The sequence below is a fragment of the Tachyglossus aculeatus genome, chromosome 19 (genome assembly GCF_015852505.1).
Source record: "Tachyglossus aculeatus isolate mTacAcu1 chromosome 19, mTacAcu1.pri, whole genome shotgun sequence".
NCBI lineage: Eukaryota > Metazoa > Chordata > Mammalia > Monotremata > Tachyglossidae > Tachyglossus > Tachyglossus aculeatus.
Genome location: NC_052084.1, coordinates 4,519,598 through 4,536,420, shown reverse-complemented (window position 1 = coordinate 4,536,420; position 16,823 = coordinate 4,519,598). Strand labels below are relative to the sequence as shown.

Below are 16,823 nucleotides of genomic sequence, written 5' to 3'. Positions count from 1 at the left end.
GAGTTAACCATTTATATTACACCAAAAGTGAAGCCTCAATAGGAGCTAGTGTAAACACCACACCTTAAAAAAAATTTACAAAATGTTGAGTAGAAAATTGTATGTTTTTAGATCATGAAAAAAATCTGAACTCTAGAATAGCTTAGTACTTATTACCTATGGTCCTAAAATTTTAGCAGACATCATTGCATTCGACACAACAGTTTATCAGCCTATAACTTCTGTGCTCTATGAAGTTTCAAGACATTTCTTCAACGTCCTGTTGAATTTCCCTACTTACGGATCAGGATGTTTTTTTCCCTCCAAAGTACTGGGTTAAAGAATGAATAAATACAATTGCTGAGTTATCTACTGTTCGTCAAGTTTACCATGTGCTGCTGTTTTCCTGAAGATAACTCTGAATGTATTTTAAATCACTCAATTAATCAATAATATTTGATGAGCACCTACTGCATATAGAACAAGGTTCTAAGCGTAGCAGAGCACAATTCCAAAGAGTCATTGGATATGACCCCGGCCCTCAAGGAGTTTACAATACCATCACATAAGAGCAAGGAATAGAGAATGTAAAGTATGTACATAAGTGGTGCATGGGGCTGTGAGTACTTAGGTGAAACATTTTCCCTTAAGTGGAGCAATAATAATAATAATTCATAATTATGGCATTTGTTAAGGGCTTATTATGTGCCAACCACTATTCTCAGCTTTGGGGGAGATACAAGATAATCAGGTCGGACACAGTCCCTGTCCCACAGGGTGCTCATAGTCTTAATCCCCACTTTCCAGATGAGGTAACTGAGGCACAGAGAAGTGAAGAAGTGAAGTGACTTGCCCAAGGTCACACAGCAGAAAAGGGGAGGAGCTGGGATTAGAACCCACAGTCTCTGACTCCCAGGGCCGTGCTCTTGCCACTAGCCCATACTGCTTCTCAGGTCCAAAATAACCAGTGTGCAGCCACACACTTGACATATTCCCCCTCTAGACTGTAAACTTGTTGAGGGCAGGGAATGCATCTACCAACTCTGCCGTATGGTACTTTCCCAAATGCTTAGTGAGTACCATGCTCTGCACACAGTAAGGACTCAGTAAATACCATAGATTGACTGATTTCAAGAAAAGACGCTCTTCAATCGCATGGTAAAATGTAGGAGAATTTGTGTGCACATCCTCCAGCAGTCGGCTTATCTCAGTTGTTGGGAAAGCACACACACACACGCACGCCACAAGAATGCACGCCTGAAACCTTCTGAAAATTCAGCTGATTTCATCGACTTAATCACCCCGACCCTTTTTAAAGCTCCTTGCAATCTTCCGCACCTCAGAAACAAGGAAATCTCTGTCGCTTTTAGAAATCAAACCCCATGAGACTGTCTTAAAAACCAGCTCGGAGACGGAGCCGAACGCGCGTATTTATACTATTGCTCCGATGGCACCACCGCCCGTGCGTTGCCAAGTTTAACTTGGTCAGAGCCGGGGCCTGCTTTCATACACGGAAGCAATGTGTTTGGTTCCCTGCTTTCTAACCCGAATCCTCCATCAGGTGGAGACAAGGCCCTATCGAGAATTTGCTGGGCATGTCGCTAGCACAATATTCAGGGGTGTGAAGAGACCTTAAAATAAACCAGAAGATCGGTAAGTAAGAGTTGCCCTTTTTTAAAAAATATGCTAGGGTGCAGAAGACTTATCATGAACTATTGAACTAGAGAAGCAGCGTGGCTCAGTGGAAAGAGCCTGGGCTTGGGAGTCAGAGGTCATGGGTTCAAATTCCGGCTCTGCCACTTGTCAGCTGTGTGACTTTGGGCAAGTCACTTAACTTCTCTGTGCCTCCGTTACCTCATCTGGAAAATGGGGATGAAGACTGTGAGCCCCACGTGGGACAACCTGATCACCTTGTATCCTCCCCAGCGCTTAGAACAGTGCTTCGCACATAGTAAGTGCTTAACAAATGCCATTATTAATTAATTATTGAAGCAACCTCCTTTGTCGCTGCTGAATGTTTTAGGGATGTGATGTGCTAGCTTTATATCTTTTAGGTACAGACAAAAATGACGGCACGTCAGGTGCCCGGCTGAACTAAAACGTAGACACATTCTGTCTTCATCATCATCATCATCATCAATTGTATTTATTGAGCGCTTACTATGTGCAGAGCACTGTACTAAGCGCTTGGGAAGTACAAATTGGCAACATATAGAGACAGTCCCTACCCAACAGTGGGCTCACAGTCTAAAAGGGGGAGACAGAGAACAAAACCAAACATACTAACAAAATAAAATAAATAGAATAGATATGTACAAATAAAATAAATAAATAAATATAGTAAAAAATATGTACAAACATATATACATATATACAGGTGCTCTGGGGAAGGGAAGGAGGTAAGATGGGGGGATGGAGAGGGGGACAAGGGGGAGAGGAAGGAAGGGGCTCAGTCTGGGAAGGCCTCCTGGAGGAGGTGAGGTCTTCTGAATGATCTGCTTATTCTGAGTGGAGGAAGGTGGCCCAGCTTTGGCGACCCCGACTAATGGGAAGCCAGAGTGGGCATGGCTGGTCCAAGGGTGGCCGAGAATTCTAGGAAAAATCTGCGTCCTTTAGCCCGCTGGGCAAAATCATGGCCTAGATTCAGCCTTCCGATCCAAGTGACTTAATGGAGGCTGGCTTCCCACCAGCCACATGGGCTCAGGGAGGCTCCTACCTGGTTCTGAGCCCACAGGGGATGGAGGTGGCCGCCTCCCTGAGAACAGGAGCAAGACGCTGAATGCACCTGTGGCTGGCTTGGTTAGGCACGAGTCGCCGCGAGCAGGAGTGGCTGCCTTGCCAAGCTGAAGAAGGGCTTCACCTCCCCTTACCTCACCCCAGGTCTTGCCCTGATGGGAGAAAAGATGGATGTGGGGCCACTCCGCACCGAGCAGGAGTTCCTCTCCATCGGGAATAAGGCACTCGATCGACTCTCTCCCTCCTACCTAACCTCCCTGATCTCCTAATACAACTCAACCCGCACACTTAAGAGAAGTCATGTGGTGCAGTGGATAGAACGCAGGCCTGGGAGCCAGAAGGAGCTGGTTTATAATCCTGGCTCCATCACTTGTCTGCTGTGTAACCTTGGGAACGTCACTTCACTTCTCTGGACCTCAGTTACCTCATCTGTGAGCCCCACGTGGGACAGGGACTGTGTCCACCTGATAATCTTGTATCTACCCCAGTGCTTAGAACAGTGCTTGGCACATAGTAAGTGCTTAACAAATACCATTATTGTTATTACTATTATTAATAATAATAATAACAAACTTTGCCCTTCTTGTGCCAAAATATCGCCATCTCACCTACTCCACCACCAACCCCTTGCCCACAATCACCCTTCCTCTTCATATTCAACAGTCCAACCCTCCTAAAATCACATCTCCTGTGATTAGTGCACTATATTGTGCATTATATTATGCATTATATTATATTGTACATTATAGCTATAATTCTACTTGTTCTGACAATTTTGACACCTGTCTACATGTTTTGTACTGTTGTCTGTCTCCCCTTTTGTACATATTCTATTTATTTTATTTTGTTAATATGTTTTGTTTTGTTCTCTGTCTCCCCCGTCTAGACTGTGAGCCCACTGTTGGGTAGGGACCGTCTCTATGTGTTGCCGACTTGTACTTCCCAAGAGCTTAGTACAGTGCTCTGCACACAGTAAGCGCTCAATAAATATGATTGAATGAATCTCCTCCAAGAGACCTTCCCAGACTACACCTTTTATTTCCCCTCTCTGGCCTCCCTCTCTGGTTACCTATGCACTTGACACCTAGCCCCACAGTACTTAGGAAAATATTTTTATACTCTGCTATTTCCCCTATCAGTGAGCTATATTAATGTCTGTCTCCCCCGTAGACAGTAAGCTCCTCCATCTTCTTTGTCATGTTATTTGTTATGCACGTCCTAGGTGCAAGGCACTGTACTAAGTGCGGGGGTAGACAGAAGGTTGGACACAGTCCATGTCCCACATGGGGCCCATAGTCTTATTCCCCATTGCAGAGATGAGGTAACGAGGCACAGAGAAGTGAAGTGACTTGCCCAAGGTAACAAAGCAGGCAATTGGCAGAGCTGGAATTAGTACCAGGTTCCAGGCCTGGGTTCTTTCCACTAGACCACAATGCTTCTCTGTGTCCTGAATGTCCTGGCAACACCACAGACTAAACATGTCCAAAACAGAACCCATCTTCCCACCCAAGCTGTGTCTTCCCCGTGACTTTCCCATCACTGTAGACCACACCATCTTCCCTGTCTCAAAAGCTTGTAACTTCAGCATCATTTTAGACTCATCCCTCTCTGTCAACCCACATATTCAATCTGTCGCCAAATTCTGTCAGTTCTAGCTTCATAACATTGCTAAAATCCTCCCTTTCTTCTGCATCCACACTGCTACTGTGCTGATCCAGACACTTAACATAATCCACCTTGCCTATTCATCAGGCTTCTGTCTCACTGACCTCCCTGCCTCCTATCTCCCACTCCAGGCCATACTTTATTCTGCTGTCTGGATCACTTTCCTAAAAAAGGTTCGGTTCACATTGCCCCACTCCTCAAAAACCTCCAGTGGTTGCCCATCCACCTCTGCATCGAACAGAAACTCCTTATTGCTGGCTTTAAAGGACTCGATCAGCACTCCTGCCCATTTACCTCACTGATTTAATAATTATGTAAATAATTATGGTACTTGTTAAGCACTATGTGCCAAGCACTGTTCTAAGCACTGGGGTAGGTACAAGATAATTCCAACCCACACACTTCACTCCTCTAATGCCAACTTATGTGTTGTACCTTAATCTCATCTATCTTGCTGCCACCCTTGACCAGGGCCTCCCTCCCTCCCCCTTCATATACAAGAGACCCACCTTAAAACCCTATAGATAATCACATTTCCTCCAAGAGGGCTTCCTCTACTAAATCATTTCCCCTACTTGCCCATCCTTTAGCCTATGTACCCTTTAAGCACTTGAAAATCACCCCACTCAGCCCCACAGAACTTATATACATATCCTATATCCTCCCATTTCCCCTATCAGGAATTTATTTCGTTATCTGTCTCCACCCCCTAAACTTATAAGCTATTTGTGGGAAAAGAATAATAATAATAATAATAATAATAATAATAATAATAATGATGGCATTTAAGTGCTATGTGCAAAGCACTGTTCTAAGCACTGGGGAGGATACAAGTTGATCAGGTTGTCCCACGAGGGGCTTCATCCCCATTTAACATATGAGGTAACTGAGGCACAGAGAAGTTAACTGACTTGCCCAAAGTCACACAGCTGACAATTGGCAGAGCCGGGATTTGAATCCATGACCTCTGACTCCCAAGCCTGGGCTCTTTCCACTGAGCCGCGCTGGAAAAGGATCGTGTCCACCAATTCTATTGTACTATATTCTCCCAAGCACTTCGTACAGTGATCTACACATAGTAAGCACCCAATATATACCACTGATTGATTGATGAATACAATACATTTTTAAAATACTATTTTACAATATAATTAGCAATACTTCCAGATTTTTAAAGAAATTAGACATCATAGGAGCATGGTCAAAATCATTAGTAAGCATGTTTTCTTCATGATAAAAGTTATTTTAATTAATAATTATTATAGTTCTTGAGATGCGTTAAAGGTATGAAGAGCTCCATTAAAAAAAAATTGAGACTTTTACTATAATGTATTCTAGAGGTCTACCTTTTAAAAAATCCAATATTGTCAAATACGTTCAAACTAGGCAATTTTATTAATAGTCTGTGGGAACATACAGTCCTTGCTTATTTTATATTTGCATGTAATTACTAAAATCCCAGTCAGAGGCAACAGTTCTTCATGTTTTAATGCTGCTGAATCCAGCCTCATCATTTTCTAATTTTAGAGATTTTCTACAATGGCAGTTCCAAGATGTTAGATGCTACAGCTGTTGATGGAATACTTTTAATTTGCTATAACCTGAGAGCAAAGAAAGAAAGACGGCATAAATTGCTAAATGCAATCCCCAAAGAGGAAAAAAAAATTACAGTCAGAGAAAGACTGGGACATAAAAAACAGGACAAAAAAATGAAACACTGAGAGAAAAAGTTTAAAACCAAATCAGAAAAATTAGAGAAGCTTGTTCAATTAGATATGGAGGCATCAGTGTATCTTTGTGCTCTCTCCTGCCAAGATGTCTGTGAACACCTTTGAAGCATTTAACAAGACACTTTAGAAACCCAACCCGAAGAAGTTAGAATAAAATTAATAGGCCTCAAGGGAAACTCCTACCATGAGAACAGTTGAAAACATGAAACAAAGGACTTATAGAAATGCCCTCAAGGTTAATTAACTGACAGTACAAATAATGGTATTGTTGCATTTGATCCAAATAATACCAATGCTTCAATATTGGAAAACAATCCAGAACCCAACTCTGGTCATTACAGAAATTTCTAAATACTTTTCTATAAGGCCCCACTTGCTAATCCATGAAATGCTGAAATAATAAGACAAATAATAAGCTAATCTCTTAGTAAAAATTGGGTCTATTTGTCTCAAATACTGTTCAGTTAAAGTTCAATGGTGTTAGGTGTTTATGTATTTTTGTTTTTGTGTCTTAGGTGACGTGTGTTTATATGCTCCGCCAGTTGAGGTTTCTTTTTTTTTTTATTGGGTGCATACCTGAAGCCTTGTTAATTCATTCATTCAATCAATCATATTCATTAAGCGTTCACTGTGTGCAAAGCAGAGTACTGTTTGGGAGAGTACAATATAACAAGCAACAGACACACTCCCTGCCAACAACGAGCTTATAGTCTAATCAATAAAATCACAATATTGCTAACTTCAGGGAGTCCCTACTGTGTGTGGAGTACTGTACTAAAAACTTGGGAGAGAGGGAGGCAGGACCCCTGCCCACAAGGACATTACAAGTTAGCTGGGGAGAGTGACATAAAATAATTGACAAACAGGAGAAAAAGGCTTCAAAAAATATAGTATGTAAAACAATATATGCAAAAATGCAATGAGTAATAGCAAATGCAAGAAGTACTCCGATGACATGAGGGGGATGTCCTCTAGACTGAAAAGGGAATGTGCCTACTAACTCGGTAGTATTGTACTCTCCTGAGCGCTAAGTACAGTGCTTTGTATAGAGTAAGTGCTCAATAAATATCACTGATGATGATGCTAATGTGAACTAAGGTGAAGAAAAATACAATTATGGGATGCTTCACAAATCTGGCTGTCATTTAGATGCAAAAATAAAAGGTAAAGATGACTGGTAAGTTATTTTTCTAGTAATCATACTCATTGATTTAGTTGGGATAAATAGGCTATAGGAAAATGTTATGAATTAGAAACCTGCTATAGCTTTCTTCAAAATCTATTAACCACGTGGCTACCATCCTCTTTTCAACACTATAACGGCACATAGATGTTTATGAACAATGGGAACTGTTTAATATGACTTTAATAATAAACATTTAATTTTGGCTTATTTTTAAAGCTGATCATCATTGTTGCTATCATTACATAACAATAGTAATTAATATTACATACTATTAATCTGAAGCGCTGCTTATCTTCTCGGGTAGGCCAACATATGAGCATCTGGTTAAAGACTTTTCAGAAGGGTTAAATATATTTTAATGGCATTTGTTAAGCACTTATTATTAGGCGCTCTACTAAGCACCGGGATAGATACAAGCTAATCAGACTGGACAGGGTCTATGTCCCATATGGGCTCACAGTCCTAATCCCCATTTTACAGAGGAGGTAATGGAAGGACACAGAAGTTAAATGACTTGCCCAAGGTCACACACCAGAAAAGTGGCCGCATGATTAGAACTCTGGGCCTCCTGACTCCAAGGCCAGTGTTCTATCCATGAGGCCACACTGTTTCTCATCAAACCAAAACCCAAAATAATATTATTACTATTTGTGGGCAGGAGTCCTCTTGCTCCCGCTTTTTCCCTGATTACCTGAGCTCTCCTGGATACTTCATTTAACCGCTCTGCCCTGCATTTCCCTACCTGAGTAGGAAATAGTATTGCCAACCCCATTCTCCCCTTAAATGTTGCAAAACTGTTTTTAATGTGTCTTAAGCTCCTTCATACAAAACGACAGGTCCAAGATATTTTTTTCTCTGAAGTGATTTTGCTCTTAAGGTTATTAATAATAATAATAATAGCATTTATTAAGCACTTACTATGCGCAAAGCACTGTTCTAACCGCTGGGGAGGTTACAAGGTGATCAGGTTGTCCCACAGGGGGGCTCACAGTTTTAATCCCCATTTTACAGATGAGGTAACTGAGGCACAGAGAAGTTAAGTGACTTGCCCAAAGTCACCCAGATGCCTAATTTGCACACTCCTTTCCACGTCGGACTAGTGTTTAAAACGTTCCACGGGGGAAATGGCTCAGAAACCCAATCTCGGGTGGGTTTTATTTTTTCTATAAATGGCTACTTTTAAACCCTATCCAAAGGGCTTTGACCCAGTAGGTGATTTATACAATTTTGACGTGTAAAAAAATAAAAAAGGGAGGGTGGAGGTATAGTCCTCACTCCAGGCCATGAGCTTGGCCACGTCCGGAGGCAGAGAAGCAGCACGGCTCAGTGAAAAGAGTCCGGGCTTTGGAGTCAGTGGTCATGGGTTCAAGTGTCGGCTCTGCCAATTGTCAGCTGTGTGACTTTGGGCAAGTCGCTTAACGTCTCTGGGCCTCAAGTCCCTCATCTGTAAAATGGGGATTAAAACCGTAAGCCCCCCCGTGGAACAACCTGATATCACCTTGTAAACTCCCCAGCGCTTAGAACAGTGCTTTGCACATAGTAAGCATGAAGCAGTGTGCCTCAGTGGAAAGAGCACGGGCTTTGGAGTCAGAGGTCATGGGTTCAAATCTCAGCTCTGCCAATTGTCAGCTGTGTGACTTTGGGCTAGTCGCTTAACTTCTCTGGGCCTCAATTCCCTCATCTGTATAAGGGGATTAAAACTGCAAGCCCCCGAGGGACAACCTGATATCACCTTATAACCCCTCCAGCGCTTAGAACAGTGCTTTGCACATAGTAAGCGTGAAGCAGCATGGGCTTTGGAGTCAGAGGTCATGGGTTCAAAACCTGGCTCCACCAATTGTCAGCTGTGTGGCCTTGGGCAAGTCACTCAACTTCTCTGGGCCTCAGTTACCTCATCTGTAAAATGGGGGATGAAGACTGTGAGCCTCCTGTGGGACAACTTGATCACCTTGTATCCTCCCCAACGCTTGGAACAGTGCTTTGCACATGGTAAGCACTTAACAAATGCCATTATTATTATTAATGAATGCCATCATTACTATTATTATGATGGCAGTGGCGGCCCACGTCATCCCCCTGGCCTGGAATGCCCTCCCTCCGCACATCCACGAAGCTAGCTCTCTTCCTCCCTTCAAAGCCCTACTGAGAGCTCACCTCAATCAATCAATCAATCGTATTTATTGAGCGCTTACTGTGTGCAGAGCACTGTACTAAGCGCTTGGACTGAAGTACAAGTTGGCAACATATAGAGACAGTCCCTACCCAACAGTGGGCTCACAGTCTAAAAGACTCTGTGTGCAGAGCCTCCTCCAGGAGGCCTTCCCAGACTGAGCCCCCTCCTTCCTCTCCCCCTCCCCCTCCCCCCGCCTTACCTCCTTCCCCTCCCCACAGCACCTGTATATATGTATACGTTTGTACGTATTTATTACTCTATTCATTTGTACATATGCGTATTTATTACTCTATTTATTTTACTTGTACATATCTATTCTATTTATTTTATTTTGTTAGTATGTTTGGTTTTGTTCTCTCTCCCCCTTTTAGACTGTGAGCCCACTGTTGGGTAGGGACCGTCTCTAGATGTTGCCAACTTGGACTTCCCAAGCACTAAGTACAGTGCTCTGCACACAGTAAGCGCTCAATAAATGTGATTGATTGATTGATTGATTGACATTCTATTTATTTTATTTTGTTGATATGTTTTGCTTTGTTGTCTGTCTCCCCCTTCTAGACTGTGAGCCCGCTGTTGGGGAGGGACTGTCTCTATATGTTGCCGACTTGGACTTCCCAAGCGCTTGGTCCAGTGCTCTGCACAGAGTAAGGGCTCGAAAAAGATGGATGGATGGATGGATGGATCATCAATCGTATTTATTGAGCGCTTACTATGTGCAGAGCACTGGACTAAGCACTTGGGAAGTACAAATTGGCAACATAGAGAGACAGTCCCTACCCAACAGTGGGCTCACAGTTAAAAGGGGGAGAAAAGAAAGAAAGAAAAAGAAAGAAAAAGAGAATGAATGAATGAATGAATGAATGAGTGAGTGAGTGAGTGAGTGAGTGAGTGAATGAATGAATGAATGAATGAGGCAGGCGCTTTTCCTCTGGGCTCCCGCGACCGGCGGCGGCGGCGGGTCCCCGTCCGTCCGCGAGGGGGCGCCGGGCTCGGCAGGCTGACGAAGCGCTCGAGCTCCCTCGTGGGGAGCTGCCGGCCATGTTGGCGGCGTCACCGTCCCCCCTGACTGACTGACAGACTGACTGACGACCGACCGAGGGCGTTTATAATGGCATTTATTAAACGCTGACTCTGTGCAAAGCACTGTTCTAAGCGCTGGGGAGGTTACAAGGTGATCAGGTTGTCCCAAGGGGGGCTCACAGATTTAATCCCCACTTTTCAGATGAGGTAACTGAGGCCCAGAGAAGTGAAGCGATTTGCCCAAAGTCACCGGCTGACAATGGGCGGAGCCGGGATTTGAACCCATGACCTCTGACTCCAAAGCCCGGGCTCTTTCCTACTGAGCCACGTTGCTTCCCTAACGAGTGTTTGGAGGAGGAAGATGACAACCACGGCCGCGTCTTCCTCCCCCTCCCCGCCTGCTCGGCCTCGCCGGGAGCCAAAATCAATCAATCAATCAATCGTATTTATTGAGCGCTTACTGTGTGCAGAGCACTGGACTAAGCGCTTGGGAAGTACAAATTGGCATCACATAGAGACAGTCCCTACCCAACAGTGGGCTCACAGTCTAAAAGGGGGAGACAGAGAACAGAACCAAACATACCAACAAAATAAAATAAGTAGGATAGAAATGTACAAGTAAAATAAATAACTAAATAGAGTAATATGTATTTATCAATCAATCAATCGTATTTATTGAGCGCTTACTGTGTGCAGAGCACTGGACTAAGCGCTTGGGAAGTACAAGTTGGCAACATATACAGACAGTCCCTACCCAACAGTGGGCTCACAGTCTAGAAGGGGGAAACAATCAATCAATTGTATTTATTGAGTGCTTACTGTGTGCAGAGCACTGGACTAAGCGCTTGGGAAGTACAAGTTGGCGACATATAGAGACAGTCCCTACCCAACAGTGGGCTCACAGTCTAGAAGGGGGAAACGGAGAACAAAACCAAACATACTAACAAAATAAAATAAATAGAATAGATATGTACAAGTAAAAAAAATAGAGTAATAAATATGTAATCAATCAATCAATCGTATTTATTGAGCGCTTACTGTGTGCAGAGCACTGGACTAAGCGCTTGGGAAGTACAAGTTGGCAACATATAGAGACAGCCCCTACCCAACAGTAGGTTCACAGTCCAGAAGGGGAGACAGAGAACAAAACCAAACATACTAACAAAATAAAATAAATAGAATAGATATGTACAAGTAAAAAAAATAGAGTAATAAATATGTAATCAATCAATCAATCGTATTTATTGAGCGCTTACTGTGTGCAGAGCACTGGACTAAGCGCTTGGGAAGTCCAAGTTGGCAACATATAGAGACGGCCCCTACCCAACAGTGGGCTCACAGTCTACAAGGGGGAGACAGAGAACAAAACCAAACATACTAACAAAATAAATAGAATAGATATGTACAAGTAAAATAAATAGAGTAATAAATATGTAATCAATCAATCGTATTTATTGAGCACTTACTGTGTGCAGAGCACTGGACTAAGCGCTTGGGAAGTCCAAGTTGGCAACATATAGACACGGCCCCTACCCAACAGTGGGCTCACAGTCTACAAGGGGGAGACAGAGAACAAAACCAAACATACTAACAAAATAAAATAAATAGAATAGCCATGTACAAGTAAAATAAATAGAGTAATAAATATGTAATCAATCAATCGTATTTATTGAGCACTTACTGTGTGCAGAGCACTGGACTAAGCGCTTGGGAAGTCCAAGTTGGCAACATATAGACACGGCCCCTACCCAACAGTGGGCTCACAGTCTAGAAGGGGGAGACAGAGAACAAAACCAAACATACTAACAAAATAAAATAAATAGAACAGATATGTACAAATAAAAAAAATAGAGTAATAAATATGTAATCAATCAATCGTATTTATTGAGCACTTACTGTGTGCAGAGCACTGGACTAAGCGCTTGGGAAGTCCAAGTTGGCAACATATAGAGACGGTCCCTACCCAACAGTGGGCTCACAGTCTAGAAGGGGGAGACAGAGAACAAAACCAAACATACTAACAAAATAAAATAAATAGAATAGATATGTACAAGTAAAATAAATAAATAGAATAATAAATATGTAATCAATCAATCGTATTTATTGAGCGCTTACTGTGTGCAGAGCACTGGACTAAGCGCTTGGAAGTCCAAGTTGGCAACATATAGAGACGGTCCCTACCCAACAGTGGGCTCACAGTCTGGAAGGGGGAGACAGAGAACAAAACCAAACATACTAACAAAATAAAATAAATAGAGTAATAAATATGTAATCAATCAATCGTATTTATTGAGCACTTACTGTGTGCAGAGCACTGGACTAAGCGCTTGGGAAGTCCAAGTTGGCAACATATAGAGACGGCCCCTACCCAACAGTGGGCTCACAGTCTAGAAGGGGGAGACAGAGAACAAAACCAAACATACTAACAGAATAAAATAAATAGATATGTACACGTAAAATAAATAAATAGAGTAATAAATATGTACAGACATATGTACAGGTGCTGTGGGGAAGGGAAGGAAAATGGGGTCGCGGGGGCGAGAGGGCAAACGAACGGCCTCTCCCCCGCAATTCAGGGATATTTGTGGAGGCGGGGGCTGGGCGGGAGACGTGTCTCTGCGCGGCGGGGGCCATGACGGGGAGGGACCGGCGGGCGGGCACCTCCCACTGCGGGCCGGGGAGGGGCTGATGAGGGGGAGGAGGCCTTGTCCTTCTCCCCTTCCTCTCCCTTCCTTCCCTTCCTTTCCCTTCCTTTCCCTTCCCGCCGCCGGGCCCTACCTGCGTTGTCTTTCTCCTCCGCCATCTTGTTGCGAGGCCCGTCGCCTTGGAGATGGCTGAGGGAGGCGCTCGCCCTCTGTCTCTTTCCCGCCTCTCCCCTCAAACCCTGGGTCTGAGGGGGCCCGGACCCCTCCGGACCTGTATATATTTATTACTCTATTTATTTATTTTACTTGTACATATCTATTCTATTTATTTTATTCTGTTAATATGTTTGGTTTTGTTCCCTGTCTCCCCCTTCTAGACTGTGAGCCCACTGTTGGGTAGGGACTGTCTACTTGTACTTCCCAAGCGCTAGTACAGTGCTCTGCACACAGTAAGCCCTCAATAAATACGATTGATTGATTGATTGATTGATTGATTGACCTCAAAGCAACCCAAGTCGTCCTTGACCTCCCGCAGCGGGTGAGCCGGGCCGGAGAAGGGGGAGACTTTCGCTGCCCGGCGGGAAAGGAGGAAGAAGAAGTTGAACCCTTTTTCCTTTCCCTGCCCTCCCCGAGGAAGCAGCACGGGGTCAGGAGGTCATGGGTTCTAATTGCGACTCAGCCTTTTGTCTGCTGTGTGACCTTGGGCCAGTCACTTCACTTCTCCTTGCCTCAGTTCCCTCATCTGTAAAATGGAGATTGAGACCGTGAGCCCAACTTGGGATAGGGACCACCCCGATTTGCTTGTATGCACCCCCAGCGTTTAGAATAGTGCCCGGCACATAGCGCGTAATAAATACTATAATTGTTATTATTTTCCTTATTTACTCTTCCGTTGGGTTTCATTTCCGTCCCCTCCCTCTGACCTGGACCAAACTGGACCTGGTGCAGGAGGCCCTCAGACCTTCACTGTTCTACCCCCCGGGGGAGAGGAATGAGCCCTCCAAAAACGGTTAAAAAAAAAACCCCAACAAAAAACAAGTTAAAAAGTGACTGCAAACAAGAGCTGTCGAGCCCGTTTAGGGCCGATCCAAAAACAAAGGACAAAACAAAAGGTTCTCATGGCAACAAGAACTTCTCGACCAGGCTCTACCCTGGACCTTAATATGTCTTAATTTTACAAATAGGGCAAGGCGCTCTTGCTAAGGTGCAGGGGGAAGCTTGCTCTGGAAAGCCTTTCCTGGTTATTTAAAATTGGCATTTGCAACTTTAAACACGGGATTCAACTTGGTAACCGTCAACCCCGCTCTACATGACGGATGCCGCATTTTCTTTTCTAGAGGGCCTTTAAACACGTGAGTGATAAAAGAAATGATGTGTGGTTTTAAAAGGGGAAAAAGGAAAAAAAAAGACCTCCCGTTTAGTCTATTTTCCAAATACAGCACTTAATGCCATCCTGGTGAACCACAGTCATCCATCAGGACTTTCTTACTAAAATGAGTAGCATATGCTTTTAGGATGTATATTTGTTCATGAATAGGTATTTGTTAATAAATCAACGTAGCATTCCCATACTAAGGTAAATAACCACTTCCCTGCAGGGGCTGTATGAGGGTCGAGGCCTTCCAGCATCTTGATTAAATCTTAAATTTACCCCAGCACATAATACGGTGCTTTGCATATTGAAAGTGCTGCATAAATGCTAATAATAATAATATTAAAACATCTTAGATTGGTACAGAGTACACTAAACCCAAATAATAATAATTATGGAATTTGTTAAATTCTTAATCTGCCAGGCACTGCACTAAACACTGGGGTAGATTGCAATCCTCCTAAGTAATCCTCCTACTTAAATCGTGAGCCCCAAGTAGGATCAGGTTATCTTGGTATCAACTCCAATGCTCAGTACAGTGTTCAGTAAGTGCTTAACAAATATCACTATTTTTTATCATTATTATTTGTAATAGATATAAGATAATCAGATCAGACACAATTTCTGTTCCTTTTGGGGCTCACAGTCTAAGGAAGAACAGGTCCCGAATCCCTATTTTACAGATGAGGAAACAGGTACAGAGAAGTGAAGTGACTTGTCCAACTTCACACAGAGGGCAAGTGGGGGAGCCAGGATTAAAACCCAAGTCCTCTGACTCCCAAACCTGTGCTCCTTCCACTAGGCCAAGCTGCTTTCCACATATTGCTAGTTGTAACTGCCAAATAAATTTTGAAAACCAATTACTGGTATATTGTCTTATCATTAAGGATTATGTACTTGGTAAATGAAAAATTTCAAACTTCCTTTTAACTACATCCAGTATGATTCAGAGTCTCTAATATAGTAGCTACTCTGTAGGTTAAGGTGCTTTGGAACAGCATCGACCCCATGCTGCGATCACTTTGGCTGGAAATGGATCCTGCCCATAAAACAACCTGTGTGTGCACTTCACAATGTGCTGCACACCTGCCCATCTACTACTCCACCATTTCACTCTGTGCCCCAGCAAGAAAACCACTGGCAGGGACAAGAGAGGGTCAGTGAGGCTGCACAAACCATTATCTCATTAATCAGTCAATCAGTGGCATTTATTGAGCTCTTACTATGTGCAGAAAGTACCATACATGAGTCGGGCCAACCCTTTATAACATTCATTCATTCATTCATTCAACCATATTTATTGAGTGCTTACCATGTGCAGAGCATTGTACTAAGTGCTTGGGAAGTACAAATCGACAACATATAGCAACAGTCCCTTACCCAACAATGGGCTCACAGTCTAGAAGACAGACAACAAAACAAGCAGACAGGTGTCAATACCATCAGAATAGATGCTGTACTTTCAAATGAGAGGTAGCGTGGGAACAATTGTGTTTCCTATAGAAAATTATCCCAAGGAGTTCCCCCCAGAAACAATGGAGGCAGCTCCACGTGAACCCCAGGAGCCACCACCAACCCATTCCTGCTTAACCAGCCTCAAATTCTGACAAAAGACCCAAAGGATTGATGGGTCTCTAAATCCCTGATTCCAGGCCCTGACCCTGGGAAAGCAGCCCGTTAGCTAAACCCCAATCTCGGGAAATCCCCCTTTCCCACACACAAAGAAGCAGCATGGCTTAGTGGAGAGAGCACAAGGCCTGGGAATCAGAGGGACTGGGTTCTAATCCTGGCTCTGCCACTTGTCTGCAGTGTGACCTTGGTCAAGGCACTTCACTTCCTCTGTGCCCCAGTTAACCTCATCTGTAAAACGGGGATTGAGACGGGGACTGTATCCAACCTGATTAACTTGTATTTACCCCAGTGCTTAGAACAGTGCCTGGCACATAGTAAGTGCTTAACAAATACCATGAAAAAAAAGACTAAAACAATAACCAAAAACGTGGCCTCAGGAACAGTGTTCAGACACTGGCTTCCAAGAATTTAAAACACAAACAGGCATGTGGACATACCACAAGGATCCCAGAGGCTAGGTCTCAGAGACAGAAAGAGAAAGAGATACGCCTCTTAAAAGTCCAGCTGAAATGCGGAGGCAGAGACGTCGCCCAGTCAGAGAACAGATTCTCCCCTAACACACCCAATACGCACTGTATGCAGGTTTGCAAAAGTGTTGTGGGGCAGCTGCTTAATTTGGGAAGGAAGAATAAGAATACTAGTAATGGTATTTATTGAGCACTTACTATGTGCCAAGCCCTGTCCT

General features: G+C 43.6%; 1 protein-coding gene across 2 annotated transcripts in view; it reads right to left on the bottom strand.

Moving 5' to 3' along the window:
- EFCAB2 (EF-hand calcium binding domain 2) overlaps positions 1–13,356 on the bottom strand; it is a 34,404-nt gene extending 21,048 nt beyond the window's left edge. The window contains exon 1 of one of the 2 annotated variants that reach the window (XM_038761439.1): positions 13,268–13,356. In XM_038761439.1, coding sequence (XP_038617367.1) covers positions 13,268–13,292 — 25 coding nt within the window. In that variant the 5' untranslated portion in view covers positions 13,293–13,356. The remainder of the gene's footprint in view (positions 1–13,267) is intronic. The other variant, XM_038761440.1, reaches the window with a different exon arrangement.
- Positions 13,357–16,823: the final 3,467 nt, after the last annotated feature.